At 40.5% G+C, this 23,752-nt stretch overlaps 1 protein-coding gene and 1 long non-coding RNA gene across 3 annotated transcripts in view; one reads left to right on the top strand and one right to left on the bottom strand.

Moving 5' to 3' along the window:
- Positions 1 to 23,752, bottom strand: part of scube1 (signal peptide, CUB domain, EGF-like 1) — a 123,679-nt gene that overhangs the window by 79,062 nt on the left and 20,865 nt on the right. For both annotated transcript variants that reach the window (XM_015053186.1, XM_015053188.1), the window contains exons 3-4: positions 19,575 to 19,700; positions 12,034 to 12,168 (exon numbers count right to left, since the gene is read on the bottom strand). In XM_015053186.1, coding sequence (XP_014908672.1) covers positions 12,034 to 12,168; positions 19,575 to 19,700 — 261 coding nt within the window. The remainder of the gene's footprint in view (positions 1 to 12,033; positions 12,169 to 19,574; positions 19,701 to 23,752) is intronic.
- On the top strand, positions 18,757 to 22,432 carry LOC106960209 (uncharacterized). Its single transcript, XR_001427526.1, has 4 exons — positions 18,757 to 18,767; positions 21,822 to 21,830; positions 22,123 to 22,126; positions 22,244 to 22,432. It is a non-coding gene; the product is annotated as an uncharacterized LOC106960209 (long non-coding RNA).

A 23,752-nucleotide genomic window follows, 5' to 3' on the forward strand; every position in this document is an offset into this window, starting at 1 on the left:
ATTTTGAATAATGTCAACTTTGTATTAAAAGTGTCATGATTTACCGAATGACGCTTTATGACAACAGTCATAAATATTCATGAAGACTTATTGATGTTCATGACAGATGTTATGTCAGGTTTATGACAGTGTCATGACAGTCTTATTCAACCCCCGTCAAATAAAGTGTTACCCTTCCTTCTTCATGAAATGTAAACACAAATGGAGTGGTGTCAGATTTTAGTGGTTGGAGGGTTTGTCTTTTGTCCTCTCATTTCTCCTTACACTAGACAGACTGATTTGTTTTGGTTCTAATTACCCAGAATGCCGTGCGCTGTAGCATGCTTCCTGCTTGCAGAGCAGTCTCCCATCCGATTGGTGATCAAATATGCATTCAAACTGCATCAGTGAATGCAGTTCCAATGAACTGATATCAAAGTTTGAAGGTAAACCAGAGTTAGTGTTTTTCAGTCTGCATCAGAGTTTGATTAGGTGTTCACACCTCCCCTAACGAACCGGACCTTCTAGTCAGACGGACTGTAGATGGATTAAAGCGGACTAAACGAGGCCGGTGTGAATGCATCCTGTCATTTACAACATGAAAATCTTAATGTTTAGTTCTTTTCAAAACCATGTCATCGTCATTATCACAACTTCTGGAAAGCCTTCCAGGAGGAGTTGAAGCTAGCACAGTAGCAAAGAACAAACTGACAGCTTTACTCAAGCTAATATCTGCATGGAGGCAGGAAAGCAAATACTCTTGGCAATACAAAGTAAGACTATATGATTTTGCCGGCAGTTAGTAGGGAAATTGTAAGAAAAGGCTTCTTCCCTCCAGCTCCAGTGAGCAGTTTTGTTTAAACTGGGAGGTCAGCAAGTTTATAACGACTGAAGTTCCTCACTGGGAGCCCCAACAGGTCCAGATAAAACAGAGACTTCATGGCCCAATAAGAGCCCACAGGACAGAATTTGTCTCTCACCCAGTCTCTCCACAGTCTCTTTTATAATCCTCTGTCTTTCTCTTTCAATACTTCTGCCTCTCATTATCTACCTCAACTTGCATCCCTTTCACTCTCTCAGGAGCAAAGACTGGAGATGAAATCCAAGCATATCACAGCCGTGTTATTACAACCTGACTCTTGGAGTGTTCCACCCCAAAGCCCAGTAATTCTGGCTGGCAGCATGCAGTGGGAGACAGAAAGAGAGGGTGGGGGGCGGGGGGAAGAGAAATGAGGTGAAAGACAAAGACGGAGAAGGACAGGAATGTAGAAGAGGAGGACTGACAGAAATGGAGAGAGATGGAGATGGAGGAGAATAATTTAGAGCCTCCTCCCGGTTCCTCTGCGGCTGGTGAGGAATGATTTGAAGCGGAACGCCAGCCTCGCGGCCCGATCGCCTCACCGGGGACGAGGAGAGATTTCACAGCTTCGCTTAACCGTGCAGCAGATGTAATGAGAACTTTTGAGGTAAATGAGAACCTCAAGAGTGGAACACCTGCAAAAATATCACATACTGACTAAAGGCCGCAAGATTGTAAAAACAGAAATCAGGAAAAGACAATATTGTCTCATCGGCCCCGAAGAACAAACAAAAAACAACTTTTGAATGTTTTCTTAGAAAATTGTTCATTTCACACATGACATGATATCCACTGTAGCTTTCTCTGATTAAACGGCTAGAGCTTCATCCGGAATATTCAGGATCTTGCAAAACTCTTCCTACTCCTTCAGCCAAAGTTGATGACGAGATGAACTGAGCTGAGTACAAGAGGCGATGTCTGTGACAGGCTGCTAAAGACAAGAAGGAATAGTTCAGATCAAAGTGTAAGAACGGCCCAGTCAAAGTCCGCACCTAAATCCAACTGGAAATCAATGGGACATTTTGGTGTGAAAAACTACAACACATCAAATCCCAACATAAGGCATTAAAGTTGTGGTGGGAACTTAACTGGGTCTGTAGAAGTTCGAGGTGTTGGAATACCTTTGCAAGGTCGTATAATCAGGCTCAATTTTACGACGGCATGTATATCAGCTTTGTCTGCTCTTGTCTACATTACAGATTTCCAAATGAAAGTCTAGATCAGCCCAATGGGTTTTTGGAAACTGCTTTTGTAGACTTATGAGGTTAAAAAGAAGGTTTTGGCCGGTGGCGTGCAAAAATGTCTTGAAAAACAGCCGTGTGCCTCGCCAACTGTTAAGCTCAGGGTTGGATCGCTTCTATTTTGTGCTTCTGTTGGGCAGCCAAGAAAAACTTCTGTTAAATACTATTGACGTTAGGAAGAAAACATTTTGTTTCATGTAAAAACCCCTTACTGGATAATGATAATGATCCAAAACACATTTCAAAATCAGTATTGGGACATGTCAAGAGGCATAAGCTGAAGAATTTACTGTGATAACATGATAGCCCAACTTAGACGAGCTACAAAAAACAGAGAGAATGTCTGAAAAGAGCATTGGACATAATAAGACCCACTTATGAATACAAAAAATAGAACCAGTCTGCAAAGAAAAACAAACATCCCCATAAAAAGAACTAATCTGTAGTATTAGATAAAGGATTTTCACCTCATGCCTTTTTCTTTCAAAATCAGACTAATAAACTTATCAAACATATCAACAGTATTTGTCTTATGTAAAGCTACAGGAGGAAAACAACACTTCCAGGTCGAACTACAACCTCTTTTCCTTAAACGGTTCCTTCATAAACCAGCAAAGGCCAACCAAGCCAGCGATGTCTGACATGAGCTGGAAAAAATCACACTGGCATCCGTCAACCGAAGGAGGCGTGGAGTGGAACGATATAGAACCGTACACAAAATATGTTCTGAACATCTGGCACAGAAAAGAGTTAAATATATCATATAGTGATTGCCATTTCAATTCTTTTACAAAACACAGAGATGTTGCAAAGGTTCCTTAATACTGGGTTTTAGTGACTAATGAACAGCAATGCTTTTTGAAACAAAGAGTTGGAGGCACTCGTTCGAATGTATTGTGGATTTTTCCTAATACACAAAGACTCAAATTATTGACACTGTAGGTACTGAAATGACTTCTAGTGTGATAGAACCATGACCTATACTTCTTGTGGGTCCACTGTAGCTTCCCTATGTAGCTTCCCTATGCCAGAATAAAACATCTAAGAACAAATGTAGATTCATTTGTTCTTAAAAAGTCAGTGACTTGATACAACCGTTAGGGGTTTCTTAGAAAAATATTTACCAATTGACATAATAAACTGAACTTGGCTGAAAAGTTTTTGTAAGGATTAAACTGGAATATATGTAAAAACCTTTGAATCTGACTACTGTATAATTCTACTGAACTGACTGTATATTTTGGTCTATAAATGGGATCTATTTTTTAGAGAAGTTTTCACAACTGGCAGGTTGGATTCTTGTCAGGAAGTCGGTAATATGACGCAACCAGTGACTCCATTCCTGATAATCTGCTGATATCGCATTTTCAGCTCGACTCGACAAGTAGGTTCAAAAAATGGGCTGGTGTCACGTAGCTGCTACTGGTGGAAAACCGTTACAACTGAGTGGAACTGTGCAGAGTGAGCTCCAGAGAAAAAGCCAGAATCCTTTACAGTAATTTCAGGTTGGCAACTGTTTTAAGAGACAAAAACCAATCAAGAAACATTTTTAACTCTGTCATACTGAACACTTAGTCCCTCAAGGATGTGTGTTTGGTCCACTTATGTTCAAATCGATAACAAACAACTTTGTATCCACAAATGCAGAAAATCCAGCCATTGAAGTGGCAGATGACACCAGAGCTGTGGGACACCTTCATGGAAACCATGAATAAATGAGCAAGGAAGAAGTCAAGCACAGGGTGAGACGACCTAGACAAAACAAAGGAGATTATGGTTGACTTTCAGAGGTTTTGGTCTGAGCGCCGTCCCTCATCATACCACAGTGGATACATTTCTTGGACTACAGATCTCTGATGACATCACCTGGTCAAAAAAAAAAAATACTTAGATTACAAAATGGGCCACGCAGACACCATTCTTACAGAGGAAACGAAAACAATTTTTCGTGACACATAAAACTAAAATTTGAAAAAGACTGCCTGTTATTTTCGCAGTGACTCGTTTACTGCTGTACCAGCATTTCAATCCAACTGTTATTGTTTAAAGTCACAGTCTGAATCTATGGCAAGCCAACATGTATTTAATGACTGGTAAGCCCACTGATCCGATGTGAAGATCAAATATTTAGTTGAAGAAGTTGAACCTGTCTTTTTAAAAAAAAAAACAAACTTCTTTCCCATGTATAAAAAATATTATGTCTTTTTTGTGAAGCTGAGATAGTTGCCGTTTATATTTTTTGCCATTGGTTGGTAAATGTCGAGCAGCTGGCATCAATATAAGTGACTTTCCGGATGAATGAAATTGAACTCCGATCGGGGAATTTCAGTTATTGAAAATTGTGGAGGAAGAAACGTCAACCAACTGGGAAAGAAAAATCTCCTAAACTCCCGTCTTCCTCCTCTCTCCACTTTTCTCTCCATCCCTTGTAAATGCCATTTTAATTGAAATCTGTCAGACGCTGACTGTGTGTCTCTCTCACTGGTTTGTTTAAACCACAGAGCTATAGGTGCTAAGCCATGAATTTCAATGAGAGCTTTTCTTCAGCTGAGTGCATTGAACTTCTTTAAATAAGGACTGTGCCTTTCTAATAACCCTCCCCAATCTCTTTGTCAAATAGGGAGTCCACGCACACACACACATGCACACACACACATTTTTCTAACTCATTCTTTTGCTTTCTTTCTTTCACTTCCTGCATCTGGCCTTAACCTAACACACATCAAATTGACAAGACCAGAGATTTAGACTTTAGCGTTGGCTAGACCATCATATGTCTTAAGAGCATTTGGAGGGAGAGCAGCTCTGAGGTGATTGCAAAGAAGAAAAAAAAATCATGACCCTCTTGATTTTAAGCATCTTTTACAACCAGATTTAAGGCTTTTAATACCAGCGATATGAGAAACCTTAGCAGGCTGTGTTTGTTTGTAAAACCCCCAGTGCTTGTTGGCGTTTGCCAGAGGTTAAGGTTTTAAACTTGAGCGGAACTGGTGGACTTTGCTTTGTGAGCTTCAAATCATACAAGCAGATTCCTCCTGGGAGTGAGACCAAGTCGTAGCTAAACACCAGATGGTGTCTGCGCCCTTATATTTCACATCAGCATAAACTGCAGAGAACTCTGAGCTAATAATATATCAGTTAGGAAGAAAAGCAAAAGTAAATTATATCTTTTTGCTCCTATTTGAATAACAGTATCTGCATAAGACAGGCGAATAGAGATATTTCTCAGTTGTATGTTAGTTTCTCTTTTATTAGAAGTTCTAATTACCAAGTCATTACCCAATAAGCATCTCAAGATGGGCTGAAGAGCTTGGTCAAGACCCTGATGTTGGTTTATTACCAAAGTGCTGAATATTTCAATGAATACCGCCAGGGACACAGTCAGTGTGAAGTGAAATAAACATAATTTCACCATAAACCAGGAACAAACAAGTGTTCCTCATAAGAGTTTAGACAGAGGACTCACAAGAAGAGGAAGTGTTCAGGAGCCAACGTCCGCTCAGAGACATCCTGGTAAGGAACTGAAGATGAAGTCAGGATGGATTTTTGATCCCAAACACAAAGAACCTTATCGACTGGTGTCACAGATAGAGAAACAAAGCTGATAGGATGGCCTAGTCCATGCGTGTCCAGATCTGGTCCTCGAGGATCGGTGTCCGGTCATTTTTAGAATGTTTTCACACCAGATAGTCCAGTGGACTCAGTTTAGTTGGGGACCAAACCTGAAACGTGTTACATTTTCAGTTGGTGTGGTTCTCTTTCACAATGAACCGAGTCAAACGAGCCAAACCCTTTGAAACATCTGTTCATTTGCTCATCTGAGGGGGCGCTGTACCAAAAAAACAACTGAAGGAAACAACAAAAGCCTCTGAAGGAGACACCGAATGCAACTTCCTTCTTCACAAAATTTAAACCAAAATGTTGTCATATTTTAGCAGTAGGATTTCTCTTTTGTCTTTGGAAAACTTCTCATTCCACTTCTCCTGCTAGCGCTAGACTCCCATGTTTGTTCTGGTTCTCTTTACCCAGAATGCCCTGCTTAGCATTTACATATGCACTCACTTTAATCGAACTGAGACGTAAGTATTTAAGCAGACCAGAGTTGGCTTATTGGTCCGCATCAGAGTTTCGCATTCACACCTCTCCAAATGAACCAGACTTTCTAGACAAACAAACTAACGTACAGTTAAAGCAAACCAAACAGAGCAGATGTGAAAACAACCTTAGATGCATCTCTGCTCCAACTGCTGAGTCAAATGGTCCAGCTATTTCCAGTATGTCCTGTTCTGGAGAGGCCAGCTGATGATCCATCATTTGATTCAGGAACCAAGACATTCAGGATCCTGGGTCATGAGGATTGACTTTGGACACCACTGGCCTACACAAGCTTAGGGAAGATCTGATTTAACTGAAAAGTCCCATAAAACTATTTGAATACAGTTGCTGTAGAAATAAATTCCAAATTCACACCAGTTTCTGTTTGTATTGTCAAAGATGCAGGCAATAAAGTTATTTTTATAACCTCGATATGAAGTCTTTGCTTTGATAAAGTCATCAAGAAGATATTCTGCTTCAGCCAATGAGAGGCTTCTACCTGTAGTACAGAATCTAGATTTTTAGATGTATTTTGCATCATCAACGTGTGGATGTGTGACAGGTAAGTTGTTTCTAAAATGGAAGGAGTCTGATGTTGTAGTAGCGGTTGACAGCCAGGCAGAAGGAGCTCCCTGCACTTAGGCTTCCCACGTGTCCCAGGCCTGTCATTGTAAAGCTCTCTGTACCTCCAGTTTCCTGCTTCGGTTTGTTTAAAGTGAGAATTCCTTCATCATGAAGAACATTGCGCATGTGGGCGTGTGCGTGAGTGTGTGAATCTGCGTGTTGTCCAGTAAATGTCTGTGCCGCCGTGACTTTCTGCGCGCGTCTGTTTGTGTTTGAGCGCAGCGGCCTCAGCCTCTGCCTGCCTCCTCTCCTTCCACAGCTCCAAATAAACAACTTTTGTCAAGTCCACCATGTTTGTCTCTGTGTTTATTTTTTCTGTTTTTCTGCCCGAGCGCTCACACCTCCCCCATGCCCTGTTTCCACAATCCCCTTCTCTCTCTTCGGCTTCCTCTCGCTCAGAACATGGCACTCTGAATATGCATGTTGTTTGGGAACTAGAGGACAACATTTTCAACAAGACTGCTTTCTTCGGTTTGTTTTACCATTTAGCAACATGTTACCACAGAATTAATGGCTCACACATCATTATATCGGGGGAAACATCCACAAACAGGAGAGTTTATTATTGCAATCTCAGGTTTAGCTCCTCCTCCAGACGTTCATACAAGGAGCGTTAGCTGCTGTGTGAACATATAAAGCATCTCAGTGTGGTAAAACTACTGCTATATCATGCTTGGTTTGCTATAAACCAATTGGTAAACATAACTTCTCAATAAATTGGATTTTTTTCATTCTTTATAATTCAGGAATTCAGATTCAAACAGGAATATCGGTAACACTTTATTTGAAGGGGTGTGCATAAGACTGACATGACACGGACAAAAACATGACATAACACCTGTCATGAACATGAAAATGTCTTTATGAATGTTTATGACTGTTGTCATGAAGTGTCATTCAGTAAATAATGACACTTTTAATGCAAAGTTGCTCTAAAAGTTGCATTAAAAGTCCATTAAAAATGCCAACTTTGCATTAAATTATCATAATTTACAAAATCATGCAAAGTTGGCACTTTTAATGAACTTTCAATGCAACTTTTAGAGCAACTTTGCATTAAAAGTGAACATAGATTAATTCTAGTCTTACCTGGACTAAGGAGAAAAAGGATTGGGCCGTTACTCAATGGTGGAAAGTCTTTTTCTCAGATGAAAGTAAGGTTTTCATTTCATTTGGAGAGTCAGGAGAAGCAGAATTCATGTTGCTTTAAGCCCAAAGTGACATTTCCACAACCAGTCCACATCTACCAGAAACATTAAGAGCACTTCATGCTTTCCTCTGCTGACGAGCTTCATGGAGATGCTGATTTCATTTTTTGCAGGACTTTGCACTTCCTCACTCTGCCAGACGTATTAATAACCTTTCTAATGTCCATGTTATAATTGCTGTTTTGTGTATTGCTGTTGCTTTATGCAGCAGTGCGACGTGGGTAATGAGGAAGAAGGAAAGTTTCATAAATGGAAAGATTTACTTTTTTAAATGAAAGACACACAAAAGTAACATTTAATACAGAGCAACACCTGCTCTGTATTAAAGCAGAGCAATTTCGCTGTTTAAACATCTTTGAAGTTTTCTAGAAGTTTGTTCCAGATTTGTGGTGCATAGAAGCTGAACGCTGCTTCTCCATATTTGGTTCTGGTTCTGGATGCAGAGCAGAACCGGAACCAAAAGACCTGAGGGGTCTGGAAGGTTGGTACAACATAACAAGTATTTAATGTATTTTGGTGATAAGCCATTCCGTTTTTTAATAAACTAACAACAGTATTTTAAAGGCTATTCTCAGAGCGACAGAGATTCAGTGTAAAGACTTTAGAACTGACACCAGTAGCAGCATCTGGATCAGCTGCAGCTGGAGGATTGGTTTTTCACAGACCTGTGAAGACTCTGTTGCAGTAATCAATATGACTAAAGATAAACGCATGGATGAGTTTCTCTAGATCTTGATGAGACATTCGTTCTCTAATCCTGGAAATGATCTTCAGGTGATAGAAGGCTGCTGATGTAACCATCTTTATGTGACTCTGAAGGTTCAGGTCAGAGTTCATCACTAGGCCTGACCTCTAGTTTCTATCTTTAATAACTGAATCTGGTATTCTGGTATAAAGGAATTTCATACAAAGGAAAAATTCCACAGTCCTTAAATTTGAAGTAATCTGGATGTGAGGCTAGAAAGTAGAAAAGTAACTTTTAAAGTTGGGTTTGCAAAATAACTTTCAAAAGCAAAAGCTGAGGCAAGAGACCAAGAGGATGTCCTCCTCTGTCCCAGACCAAAGGAGGACACACCCTTCATCCGTCTACGTCAGCATCAACTCATGCTCTGATGTCTTCCGTCGGCTCTTTGGTCTGTCCATGCTGGTTGCAGTGAGAAGCTACACAGTGAACAGGTGTGGTTTTCAAACACATCCTGCTGAGGTCAGGAGTGTCACTGGGACTGTGATGTTTAAGATGGAAAGAGAGCGAGCAAAAAGATTCCTGTGGAACACTGCGATTCTACGGCTATTCCTGGCCTGGAGGGGGACAGCGGACAAGCGTCTGATTGTGGAAGCGGAACAGAGTGTGTATGAGGGGGGTGAGGGAGATGTGTGCATGTGTGTGTACGTGTGTGGTGAAGGTGAAAGGCTCAGGATAGCCAGCCAGAGTGAGGCCATACACACTCACACACCTAGAGATTTTTACTGCTTGTTTACTGTGAGCATCCCAGGTTACACACACGTTTACAGTTAGAACATGGATATAGAACAGCTTCAGTCATAATGTGTCATAATCATTTTAAAATTATTTTCCCAAAGAAATGTCCAGCTACATCTGGTCAATTGCTGTGAAAACTAAGAAACAACAGAGGCAGGGTTCCCCTGGCGCGAACCTAAAGCTGTAAAATGAGTTTGGAGTGACAGGAAACGATGGCAGGAGCTCGCTGGCCGGCGGAGTTCCCACTGAGCAAACATTTATCTGTTTGTGCACCTATTTCGCTTCGCTCCTCCACAAAGGACCCTCTAACGTCCTGAGTGCCTCCTGACATGCCTCCGCGCCGACCACACCGGCACCACGAGTGCTCCGAGCGAAGAGGGAGCGGACAAAGGCAGAGGTCACAGCCTCCTCCTTCACTCGACCTCTCCGTCCTCGCCCTCCGTCTCTGCCCACAGCCCCACTCCTCCTGCCCGTTCCCATTAGGGAGTGACAAACGACTGTCATCGCTTCGCGTCTTTGATGTCCTCCAGCACACTGTCCCCATTCACAGCTGCATGCATGTGTCTATTGTTCAGGCAGCAGAGAAGTGTGAGCGAGTAAAAAGAAAACGGAGCTCAGAGCTGCTGCTGCTGAGTGAAACCTACAGAGATGATCTAAGTGAGACGATGCTAAGATGTAAAGCTAAGTGGTATAAAACCAGTTTTCTTCCTGTTGCCATGACATTCCAAAATTCAATGTGTCATAGTTTTATTTAATATTATTTATTTTATTTTATATTTGTTTTTGGGGTTTTTTTTTTATCTTGTTCTAATGAGAGTACTGTATGGTCTTTAATATTTTAAAGAGAGGAGCAAAAAAAGAAAATAAAATAAGTCTAATAACGTGTAATTGAAATTTCCGTTACCCCATGTAATTGTTTAATCAAGCCATTTTATTGTTCCATGGATAAAGTCCTGCTAATTAACTAATCCCCTGGCACTTACATCATGCTAAACTACATGAACTCGGTCTGGAATGGAAATCTCTCCTCATAAAACAGTTGAAAACCAGCAGGAGGAAAACAAACAGCACCTGTGCTCCTTTATTTGGGCTCATTCAACCTTCATTCCTTGTTGATCACTGAGGCGACGTTCACACTGCCAGCCGCTCAATTCAGATGTTTTGTGAAATCAGATTTTTTTTTTTTTGTGCGTGGTTGTTCACATTTCCTGATACATGAAAATTAGAAGAAAAACCACGACCATGATGATGAGCATTAAGCTGTTAATGTGCTGGCTCTGGCTGGACAGCGACTTTAACGTCACCAGAGACGCTCCACCGTTAGCATCCATGTTTACTTCCACAAACACTGAGCATGCTCACTGGGTGTGGCATCATTGCCTCCTCCACTGTGCGTGCAGGACACTGTTGGGTTGTCTGCAGTCACATACATTTGGAAATGTGAATGAACAAAATCAAATTTCACAGAAAATCTGAACAGAGCATTAAGACCTGCAGAGTGAACGTAGCCGGAGTGACCTGCTTCGCTTTTCTAAAAATCTGATCTGGCTCAAAGTCTGGCTGCTTTACCTGAAACATGGTTCTACAGCACATTGACTGAATGAGGTTGTATATTCCTGCACCTGAAACTTTTATGTTGTTTTAAAAACATAACGTAAACCGTGTATCCTTTTGTTCCGCTTCAGAACGATCGGTAAAAGAAACAATCAACTTTGTGATTTTATTGTAAAAAAGAAAAGTTTAGGGGTGTGAATACTTTTGTAACACCAGATGTGACTGTTACTGTTCAGCACTCTGTCTGATTCTGTAGGCTTCAGTTAGCTGATAAAATGGCAAAATTCATTACAGTAAAATTACAAAATATTAAAAAAGAAAACGTATAGTTTGTTTGGAAGAGTTTCCAGGAGACGCCCAGTTTATAAAGACAGCTAAAATTAACAAAGCTGCATGTTAAAGTTTTATTCATTTTAAACTGTATGTATGAAATAATTTTCTTTGTGCTCTACTACATCCTGGACAATAATCCTAACAATTAAAATGTGATTTTTATTTTTTTTTCTAAATTCTTTCCATAACTGAAACATTACACTGGTCAACAGCCAAATAAATTGTCTGGAGCTTTAGGGTCATTTTGATGAGCTGAATCCAAAAATCACATTGGTTTTGCTCAATCAGGTCAACTTTGTGAACTATGGAGCAACAAGAGCATCAACATGCAGGACTTGTTCTCACATCTGGAGAATCTGATCAATGAGTGATGAGCAGGAGGAGAGATTCATCAGGACAGGAAAGAGACGGAGAATTTTACACAATGTACTCACCCTTATCATTGTTTAATATCCAATTTACAGAAATCCAAGTTTGTAACATTTAATTAACACACTCTGTTAGAAAATATTTTTTCTCTAACCTGACTGAAAAAAAATGGATGTCACTCTTGGATTCAGCGGTGCAAAATAGTCCTAATTTAGATGAAAAAAAAAAATTTCCAAAGAAGATTTCTTGTAACCCGATGTTATCTCTCTGGTCTCTTTGTCCCAGTCTTACCATCAGAGCGGTGGATGCAGGTGTGCTGGTTGTCGCTCAGGAAGAAGCCATCTGTACACTGACACTCGTAGCTTCCCATTGTGTTCACACACACCTGCTGGCATCCTCCGTTGTTGTCCAGACACTCGTCCACATCTGGACACACACACAGAGAGAGAGAGACAGCACGGAGGCAAGGGATGAGACGCAGCAGTGGAACAAACGCTCATCACTTACTGAGCTGCATTAATAACAGCATATGAGTCACAGTTTATGTGCGCAGCGATGTTGACACCAGAATCAGGAATGTTACAAGGACCCAGGAGGAACAGCCATGCTGTCCTATCACACTAACAGGTGGATTCTGTGGCTGGATGAAAAGCCTGGCGCAAAGTGTTAGCGGGCGTCGCTCCGTACTGCAGGGAAACATTGTTTATCCTGCACTGTGCTGCTGAAAGGCTTATAAAGTTTTCAGTGAAGTGGCCTACGAACTGTACAGTAATCAGACGTGACAGCTTCTGTACGTGGGTGTGTGTGTAAACCCGGGTCTGACATGGTGACTGTGCGCCCTGTTTAGTCTGAAGTGCTGAGACGAGCCGCCGGCCTCAGGCAGGACACAAAACCAGAGAGGAGGAAGAAAAGGCAGATGGCAAGAGGTCACAACTGGACCGGCCGGCACCAGATGAAAGCAACACCAAGCTTTCAAAGTCACTACGCCAGAACAAGTCGGCCAAATGTGTTTCCATCACTCCTTTTAAAAAACACTACAGCAGCCTGTTAAGGCCATTGTAAGTAGGAAAATAAAAGGAATGAATTTCTGCAAAAAAAAAACAACAACAAAAAACTCAGAAATTTTAAGATTAATCTCATTATTTTTCTGAAAAGGAACCTGAACATTTCTGAGTGAAAATTTCAACACCAGTTCAATAATCGTTCCATTTTTGTATTAAATAAAAGGATTTAGACAGTATTAGTGAGTTTTTCTTCTATTCATGTTGTAGTTCAGGTTGTTTTTTAGCCACATGAATATTTTGAGAAATATGTTGTTTATTAGAATATTCTCTCTGGCAAACAGACTTGGTTTACTGAGTTAAGTTCTGGAATAGAATAGAATAGAATAGCCTTTACTGTCTCACACAGGGGAAATTCAGGCAGCAATAGGTTCACACAAAAGATCAAAACATGTTTAAATTATATATAAAGAAACAAGATTAGCAATAACAATTATAATATTCTATACAAGATTATAACATAAAAAGTACTGTACAGTTCTAACAAACAGAAAGGAATGTGTAACTGAGTAGGATGACTTTTAAAATGTACATAACAGATTTTAACAAATTCAGTTGCAAGTAGACAGAGATTACAGAAAACAGGTCATGTAATAATAATAAAAGCAGAGCACCATAAAGCTCAGCTGCTCTTCACAGCTTCCCCCGAATGAATGATGTTGGATATTCAGTCGGTTCTGTGACGGTCTAACGGACCTCAGCGATGACTTCACTGAGTTCTTCTGCTGCAGGCCCATAAAGTTCCAGCTCCGTGTGTAAATATAGCAGCGTAGGTTCTACGTTGTGAGCATAAATCGTGTCCTTGGTGAACTTCTGCTTTGTTTTCACAGCACTTCCTAACACTATTTTAGGTCAATCCTGAGCCGTAATGGATGCCATTAATATGACTGATGACTTTAATCTTCGGGTCGCTCGAGGAGAAAGTTAAGAGGAAAGAAATGCCATTCCAGTTTCTATACAAACATGGACAGAGGTGTTTTTTTTTTTTTTTCCAGTTTCAGCCACGGCCCCCTCCCCCCGATACCCCCTTCTTTTCACGTTGGGCTCAAATGAGGTGAAGCTCCATCTAAACACAGTGAGGATGTGCTTCATATACAGCGCATCCGGAAAGCATTCACAATGCTTCACTTTTTCCACATTTTCTTGCTCTAGCCTTGATCCGAATTGTATTAAATTATCACTTTCCAAATTATAGACACAAGCACTCCACTAGGACAAAATGATTTAAAAAAAAAAAGCCTTTGAGAGTTTCACAAGCTCACTAAAAATAGAAAACAAAGAAAATCACATTTACAGAAGCATTCACAGCCTTTGCTTAATGCTTCGTTGATCCACCTTTGGCAGCTTTTACCGCCTCCAGTCGTTCTCAGGTTCTTCCCTCCTGCTCTTCTTCAGCTCCAGCAGGTTGGATGGAGACGTCTGTCAGACATCTTCAGATCTCTCTGGAGATGTCCAATCAGATTCCAGTCTGGTCTCTGGTTTGGCTCCTCCAGGATGTTCACAGAGAGGTTCTGAAGCCTGTCCTCTGGGTCGTTGTCCTGCTGAACTAATGAACCTTCGCCTCAGTCTGAGGTCAGGATGCTCTGCAGCAGGTTTTCATCTACTCTGTTCATCACTGCATTCGTCTTTATCTGTCCTGACTAGTCAGTCAGTTCCTGCTGCTGCAGAACATCCCAATGGCATGATGCTGCCACCACCATGCTTTGCTGCAGAGAAGGTGATGAGCCGCGCCTGGTTTCTTCCAAACACAACGCCTGTCATTCACACCTGAGCTCAGTCTTCGTCTCATCTTGTGTCTGCAGGTCTGAGGTCCTTCAGGTGCCTTTGTCCATCTCCAGGCCTGATTGGTGGATCGCTGCAGAGATGGTCATCCTTCTGGAAGATTCTCCTCTCTCCAAAGAGGACAGCTGTAGCTCTGACAGAGTGACGCTACTAAAGGCTTTCTCCTCCGTTCGCTCAGTTGAGACAGCAGGTCAGCTCTCTCATCTCCTCCTCGGAGCTGCAGTGTCCAGGCTCACAGAGCAGCCCCTCCCCGCTCAGCTCCTTCAGACTAGCCAGCAGTAATTAGCAAACACCTGGTAGAACTTCACATCTGCTGAGCTCAATAAAGAAGCTACTTCTCACTGCAATGCTAGTAAAAACATTAAAGGGTTAATAGCGGAGCCATGATGTGATGACTTCCTGAAGGTGGAGTTTCTGAAAGAGCAGGAATTTTTAAAGAGACAGAGGCCCAATTCTAAGGTCTTAAAATGCAAAGTCAAATTTCATTTAAATCATGTTTGATATATACAGCGTTTTTATAACAACTAAAGATAACATAGTTACCTGATTGTGCAGTAAAATGGCATTATGTGCCTAGAAAATGCATAACAGTGATCCTTTTGAAGCTACACTACAGATTGTCGTACTTCATAAACATCCTCCATGTGCTCAGGTATAAAACTATTTGATTGGTACATGGGTAGGACAAACTGAGAGGACTATACTGGATATGTTCGGTAGGAATATGTGTAACGTTACACCGTTACCTAAAATGCAATGTTTGTTAATCCATGATGGAGATGTCCATGTTTTAGGTGACACGTTGTCAGAACGCTGGCAGGTTTATTTCTTCTGTTGGGGCAAAATATCAGCCTAGATAAAAAGAAAAAAAAAACTGCTCAAAATACTTTATTAATCATAACTGTGAAAAAAAAAAAATCAAAAATACTTCTTTAATTTCAAGTTGAGATTAAACATTGTAATAACTTGAACTATCTAGCTTCTTTAAAGGATTGCTAAAGAATCTGGATTGTCTTGGTTCTCCAAGCCAATCCATGGACTGGTAATAAGGCAGATGGCTTTGATTTCATAAATATCCTTATTTTCTTTCATTGTTTCTGTAGTCCCACATCTCCTGTCTGCAACATGCCAAAATTTGCACACAGTTCTCCACAACTGCCCACTTTGGATCCAAATCTGAGATCCAAGGTTTGAAATGGAAAAGACACGTTGGAGGGAAGGAAAATAAACTTGCTCAAGTGCAGCAGACATTCAAAGAAGTCACGCAACCGGCGGCACATTGGGTCCAGCTGTGTCCACGGCGAACCCAAATAAACAAAGTCGAAATCAAAAGGAAGCGAAGAAACCAAACAGGACGGCTTTTTAATTAGAGGACAATTAGCCAACCTTAAATCAGTTAATGTCCTCAGTTACTGACACGGTGCATCTGCTGAGATGATGGAGCGACTTCCTGCACGCTCACACAAAACCGATGTCCGCAATTTTTCCAACGTCGGGTTTGTCATTTAACTACAAGGCCGTGAGGTTTCTCAATATCATAGCTTCGGCTCCATTAAAAGCCGCAGAGCCTTTATAGTGTTTTTGCAAGCAGGCCCAGAGGATGTGAGCAGAATGTGATATGAAAGGAGTCTGAACTCTGACAAGCACGCTGGGAAAATAGTTTTCAAATTAAACTGTAGCATGTTGAGAACCCAAAGTGACAAAAGCAGAAAGCGGCGGCTGATCTGCATCAGTTCTGCTAGGTTTCACGACTCATAAACGACATAAACCTGAACCCAACGCTGACCTCGTCAGGGACTGACTTCATTTTTCGGATATGATTAACTTGTGAGGAAGCAATCTGACAAGTCTGACTCTGGTACAGGAAGGCGTATGATTTTACTTTCCACTGCCTTTGAACTTGGCAAAGCTGGAAAACACTGTTATGACGACTTTTAATGGTAATAATGAAGCATGTTTTTGTCAGAGGAAGCAAGAATTAACACATATGTGAAAGGAAATGGAAGAACATGACCTCATGTCATGGTGTTTAAAAGTTTATCTCCTGATGAATAATACAGTTGAGAGTGATTAAAAAATTACGCTGTATTGTTATTGTTTCATCCATTTTTGTTCAAGCTATATTTTCCTGGCTGATGTTTTGAGATTTTGCTTTAATATTTCTGCATAATGTTCTTTTCCTGTGGTGTCAGATCATTATTTTTTTAAATGCAACAATCCTACCTGCAGTAAAACACCCGTACACAATGCCTCCAATTCTTGCAAATGCAATAGACATGAAAAAAAAAATCTAAAAAAAAACACACCATAATTTAAAAAAAATAAAAACTGAACAATTCTGTCTTTTTTAATGATGGATATTATGGGAAAAATAATTGTAACTGAATGTTTGGATTTATGACTGAAGCTGGTATTTGGAAGTAAAAAAATGGACTGACTTATGACATTTAGTCACAAAACCAGTAAAATAACTTCTATAACTTTTAAAATAGTTTGTAAGGAAATACTTTGACTCTCATTAGGGAGGATATGAACATTACAATTTGTAATTACTATGAGAATACATCCCTTTAAATGTCATGATACAACTGTTGTAGGGTAAATCTTCCTTGTCATATTAGGGCAACCAGACCCAACTGTGCCAGCACAAGACACGTAGAAACAAGGATAACACAGAAGAAAAGCTTTTTGTGTTTGAGGCACAGCTTAAAACTGAAAACTTTACTACAAGTTTTAATAAAAAAAAGTTTGGCTGAATTTGTAATGTCAGTTTGTGAAACGAAAAACCGCAGGAATTAAAAATGGGACGGGAGGTCTGAGCACAAAGCTGCTACTGGTTCTGTGATCACAGATATTCTGCCTGTGATTTCACACTTTACTGCCTCGTTTGAACTCTGATTTAATCAGCAGAAACTCATTAAGGCTGCATCCAGTCAACATCTAGTAAAGCCAGTCTTGAGGTTAGGGACAGACACAGCTGGTTTCCTCTCACCAGCCAGTAAATACCAGTGACTGTTGGAATTAGCAACCCAAATACCTTCTACTTAATCCACAATCCTGAACTTAAACACATGTACTGTACATGTACAACGGTACAGTCAGATGGCTAACAGAATGAAATAAAGAAGCCAACTTCCAGCAATACACTGCTTAGGTAAACTGCTTTTGTTTAGAATGGTTGTCTTGTGTGGGCTTTAATGTGCTAACTACACTGTATAAAGTACATACAGAAGAAATTACAGCACATTTTTTGTAAATTGCAGGTTTTTCTAAATATCATGACCGCACATACAAAATACCTCCTCCTAAACTATCTGTCTTGAACAAATCCCTAAATTTTCAGGAAACTTATAGAAAAACACCAGGAAAACACCATAATTTAAAAAAATTATAATGCTAGCTGCTCAGGTAGCTAGCCTTCCTTCCTGAAGCTAGCTTCAGGAAGGCTAGCTTCAGGAAGGCTAGCTACCTGAGCAGCTAGCATTATAATTTTTTTAAGATTATGGTGTTTTCCTGGTGGGTAGGGTTAGGGTTAGGAGTTTGTTCAAGTTATAGCTCCTTCTCCATAACATCCTCCCACACCCAGCAGGCTAAAGGCTGCTCTTAATCAACAACCGAAAAAACCACCGTCTGCCCTCCAACATTCTCTTCTCCTGCACCTTCCAAGCCAAACCAGCAACCAACTACACCTATATGGAGGAATTTTTCTGCCACAGTCCAAGAGCACTCAAAGTCTGAAAGCATGATTTCATGTCTTTTAATACTTTTGCTTACATTTTTATTTTGAAAGCAGGACTTCTTACCTTTCTTCTCAAAACTTGTAATGCTTACTCAAAACTTCTTCTCGCGCTCACACTTATTAGTCTCTACTCAGACTCTCTGCTTGCTTTCGAAACATTCTCTGCTTGCTGTTTGGAACCGCCTTTTGGCACAGTCACCTGGCAACCTCTCAGCCAATAGAATGAAATCCTCCTACCAGGTGTGCCTGTGAAACTACCATCGATTGTAGCAACCTGCGCCACCCATTGGATGTAGGGAGAAACAATAACATCCGCTTTCTGCTCCACAGTACACTAACCATCCGCCAGCAGTGTGCTACTGATCGCTAACAGCTACTGATCTTAGGTAGCATTTTGTTCACCAAAGACAACATAGTCATGACATGATACTGTCTGTCTGTCTGTCTGTCTGTCTGTCTGTCTGTCTGTCGATAGATGGATAGATGGATAGATAGATAGATAGATAGATAGATAGATAGATAGATAGATAGATAGATAGATAGATAGATAGATAGATAGATAGATAGACACTTTGATGACACTTTGCTAAAATGAGTGAGCACTGCCCAACCTTTGTTGCAAAAATGTAAACAAGAAAAGAAAAATGAAAAACTAAAAAGAGGAAATGAGGACAATAAACCCCAAAAAGCTTTGGAAAATATTCTGCTTGTCATTTAAGACAGCAGCTGTATTAAATGACAGCTGTTCAAATGTCCAAATGTTGGTTCAACAATAATTTACAGATTTCTTATCTACAACAAATTTAACTGCTTTACACCATTAAAATATTGTCTAAATCTTTTGAGTTTTAATTTGATAAAAGACCATTGAATACTGGTAACTTGACAATTTTGGCCCTCAAGGGAAAAAGTATGGACACAGTCGCTGTAAGGAAAACCCACCAGTGAGGCAGATCAATAAAATCAAACATAACAACAAACTCATCACAAAATGTCTGAAAAACAAGAGAATCGAGATACTGCAATGTCCTAGTCAAAGCTGAGACCTAAAGTTGACCGATATGCTATGGGGAGAGCTCAGAGGAGCCCCATAGCATATGGGGAGAGCTCATAAATTAACGTCTGACATCGCAGTGAGGGGGAGCTCAGCATTGGAAGCGAAACAACATTTTCATGAAGAAGTTCATCCTGGCAGCATGAAGCGATAAGCCAGGCAAAAGGCCAGAAGTCCCAACAGAAGCCATTCATACCTAAACAGTTGTGTCCATCGTGGGCCAGCATGAATCCATCGTAGCAGGTGCACCTGTAGTTCCCAGGTATGTTGATGCATTCATGGACACAGCCCCCATTGTAGTCATTTGTACATTCATCCACGTCTGAAAGAGAAAGCAGTTCATGTTACCCAAACTGTGTTTATGAGGTTATGTTGTGACTTTATGTTCTGAATGTGTTCAGTTATTGTTTTTATTTGTCTAAGTCGCCTCAGCTTTAATTTCAAACGAGTTTCATGCAGCTTTAGAATTTAAATCCGTTGTAATGTTTAGATTTGTTTCCTTTTAATTGTGTACATTTCCCAGAGAAATTATTTTTACATTATGCACATTAAAGGAGAACAAGTCAACAAGATCTGAGCATTTTTTTAAAATTATTATTATTATTCTAATGGCTGTTAGAGGAATGGAGTTAAAACAGACTTCTGCTAGCTGCTCCACTGCCTAATAGATTTCAGTCAATTCTAAAAAGATTGTAGGCAACTAATTGTACATCACAGTCACTCACAATTCTCTGGCTCCAAGTCTCAGATGGACATAAGAGGACCAGGACCAGAGTGTAACTTTAGCCTTTGTGGCTTTAAAGTGCAAGAAGGATCTGGAGAAGTGAAGTTTACTGTCAGTGACTTCACAGAGCCGTGGAAAAAACATGTGTCTGGAAAATGACAACTGAGCCTTGAAAACTGGTCACGTGAAAGATAAAACCCATTCATGCCTGGAAATGTTAAAATAATACAACCATAATAATCACGCAAATGGACCTCAGGGCGTTCAAATGCAATCTGACAAACACACGCAAGTCAACAGTAACCAATATATAATACCCAAATGTAAGAATCTGCAAGAATTAAACTAAGGTAGTGAAAAGAACTGCACATGTGCTTCTTGTATGTAGGGACATCTAAAATTGTTCAAATAAAGTTATTTGTTCAATTGAGCAAAGACAAATAAAAAAGCTGTCAAAGATAGCAGTAGAAGACGGATGAGTGACCTTCTGAGCTGGTTACCGGTTGATCACCAGCTACATTTCCATGTTTCCATTAAAGACAACAGGAAGTACTAGAAGGATGATAGATTGTTTTTGTTTTTCGGGACAATGTGCAGCTGAACGTGTTGGATCTTCTGTAAAATCTGCACTATTTCCCAAAAACACTGGTGACTACGATGCAACCAACAAAGGCATTACTAACATGTCCTCCTTTGCTATCAGCTGTTATAATGTATGTTTCTGTTTCAAATTCATCCAGTTGTTCTCTTCCGTTTGATCAGAGACAAAGGTTTCTATTTTAATGTGAGACTACATGCAAATTAGAAGTGAGATTTGGAATAATATGTAGGAGGGAAAATCTGTTGGTAGTTCCATTGGCTGCACAATATGCCTTTTTTGTCTGTGCATGCCACTGATTATATTTAATATTTCAACATTTTCATAAAACCTTTCAGTCCCCCCTCCCCATGCCCTGAGAAAACATCATATTTCATGTTGAACTTGTTTTTATTATGTTTTTCTATGTCTGGTTATTCCACAGATCGGGCTTTCTCATTTTTATATGACATATAGTTTGAAGCATATGAAGAGATAACAAAAAAGTTGCACCTGGTGGATTTTTACCGACCCCCAGTGGGTGTGAGTAAAGAGAAGTCAGGCAGACAACAGTTAGGCAGAGATGTGTTCAGACACAATCTGAGTCAGGTTGGATCCATTTCTGGGTGTCTGTGCTGAGTTATGTAACTGTGCCAGTAAGCAGCCAGTAAGAAGAGTGGCTGGCTGATGACGGAGCTGCAGACGCCAGGCAGACAATGGCCTACTAAGTCTGAGACGTCTCCCTCCCCCCCCCTCACCTATACTGTGTCCCTCATCATCAATCTGAGATGATTTTTTTTAAAGCGGTCTCTGGTAAGCGGGTCAGGTGGGTGTCACCTGTGTCTGTTGGAGTTCACAGCAGAATCTGCCACTGTATCTCCACTGACTCCAGACAGAATAAAGCATGCTGGCCTTTGCAAAAGTATTAACACCCATTGAATCTGCTCACAATTTGCCATATTCCAAAACTTCAATGAGGTAAATATTTTTTCACAGCACCTGACACCTTGGCTTCAGTAAAAATCTTTCAGATTATCATGGGTTTATAACACCTGATGATGACTTAGGGAAATCTGACACAAGTGAACATTTTCCAGCAGCTTTTAACTGAATCAGACATCTTCATAATGCAGACAGTGTAGTCTGCACATGTGAACTCTGGACGTACTCCAACAGCTCAGTGTAGTCTTCAAATGACAGAATTAAACACGTTCGAATGATGCATACAGTTTATGAACAGTGCGATGCTGTCAGAGCTCCGGTGGAGACAGCAAAACTGTTAAGAAGCAATAATATTTTCTGTGTAACAGTGGTGTCAGAAGTGGGATAGGGTTAGGGTAGGGTTAGGGTAAGGTTAGGTAACCCTAACCCCTAACCCTTACGCCTGTGAATGAAGGAAGACAACAGGCTAAATGAGAGGTGTGGTGTGGAAGGAAAACTCAGCAAAGTTGGCTGTAGCATACATAAAGGTGATTTATTAGGCCTCCTTCAGCACAGCATAACCCACTCAGAAGACAAAATGGCATTGTTTCCAGCAGTCTCTCAGCTTTCTCTTTTCCTCCAGCAGTGTCCTTATATACTGTTGTCCCCACCTTCTCTATTAACTGCCCAGCCAATCAAACTCCAGCAAACATGGCCATTTCTATAAAAGAGCTGGGTTTGAGGCGGGCCTCCTCTTTGGTAGGTTCCAAGATGGCCGCTACAAGGACACACCCAAAAGGTAACAAACATTTCACAAACAAAAGGATCACATACGTACACACATTCTAGAACTTAAATGTTACAGAAAATATTATTGCTTCTTAACAAAAACCAATCCACCATCCTCCTACCACTTCCTGTCATCTTCTTCATGGTTTTCGCCAGTAGTACTATCCAGCTGTTGATCATGTGACCCATATGATGCTAACAAATACATGTTTCCATTGCAGATCCATGAGATGAATATATGACGATAAGCACCTCACCCTAGCGGAAAAACCTTTTGTCAAAAACCATGAGTTTTTCAAGTTTCCATAGAAGAAGAGGAGAAGTGACCTAAGGACAAATTACAGAGACCAGTCAACCTAACAGTCATGATTTTTGGACTGTGGGAGGAAGCTGGAGTACCTGGAGAGAACCCACTGATGCTCTGAGAGAAACATGCAAACTCCATGCAGAAAAGATTCACAGCTGGGATTCAAACCGAGGACCTTCCTTCTCCAAGGCAGCACTAATTTGCTTATACTTAGATATTTTCAATGATTCTCTGTTACCTATTCTATTTTTTCATCTGTTTATTTTGTAACCCAATGCAACATAATTTTTCAATGCATCTTTGACTTAATGTCTGAATAATGTCATAAAATGTGAATTTTAATCAATAAAACATGTAGAACCTCAGCTAACATCCACCAGTGGAATAATCACCACAGACGATGTTTACACAAACATTCCTAGCGGCTACAAAGTCTTCCCACATCTTCATTTTGGTCTGTCAAAACATATTCTGCTGTTTCCCCAGCTACACTGACTCCACTTGACAAAAAGTTGAACATCATCAGCAAGAGCTTTGGAAGATCTATGGAGGGCCATCCCTGACAACCACATGTGTCATGATCTGCAATTAATGTTTTGTTCCTGCTTTCATTCCATTAGAGCAGATGATAGATCTGATTTCACTGTTCAGGAGACACACAACCCTCATTTAGGCATGAGTCTGTGTTATATGTTTACACAGTGCTTTAGATGATGCAGAACTGCCTAGATTAAATGTCTCACATCAACAAATAAAAATTCGCCATGGCCACAAAATGACAGTAAATCATGCAAACAAATGAAAGCCCAAACCGACCAGCAAAGGCAGCTTTTATCCTTTTTTCTATTAGACGATTGCACTTGGTTTGTCTCAGAACTGCAGGCATATCGTGTGGAGAAGTTGGTGCCCTACATGGACCCAGGCAGTTTTACTCTACAAAAATACATTTTCAAGATCCTAATTGTGTCCTTGACCATTTGTCCTCAAAGTAGACAGATCACATTAACAGAATAGGAACGTGCGCTTGAATGATTGTCAGCTATTTGGATTCGCTGT

This window comes from Poecilia latipinna, unplaced genomic scaffold (genome assembly GCF_001443285.1).
Source record: "Poecilia latipinna isolate Pla-1442-1.1 unplaced genomic scaffold, P_latipinna-1.0 Scaffold1166, whole genome shotgun sequence".
Taxonomy (NCBI): Eukaryota; Metazoa; Chordata; class Actinopteri; order Cyprinodontiformes; family Poeciliidae; genus Poecilia; species Poecilia latipinna.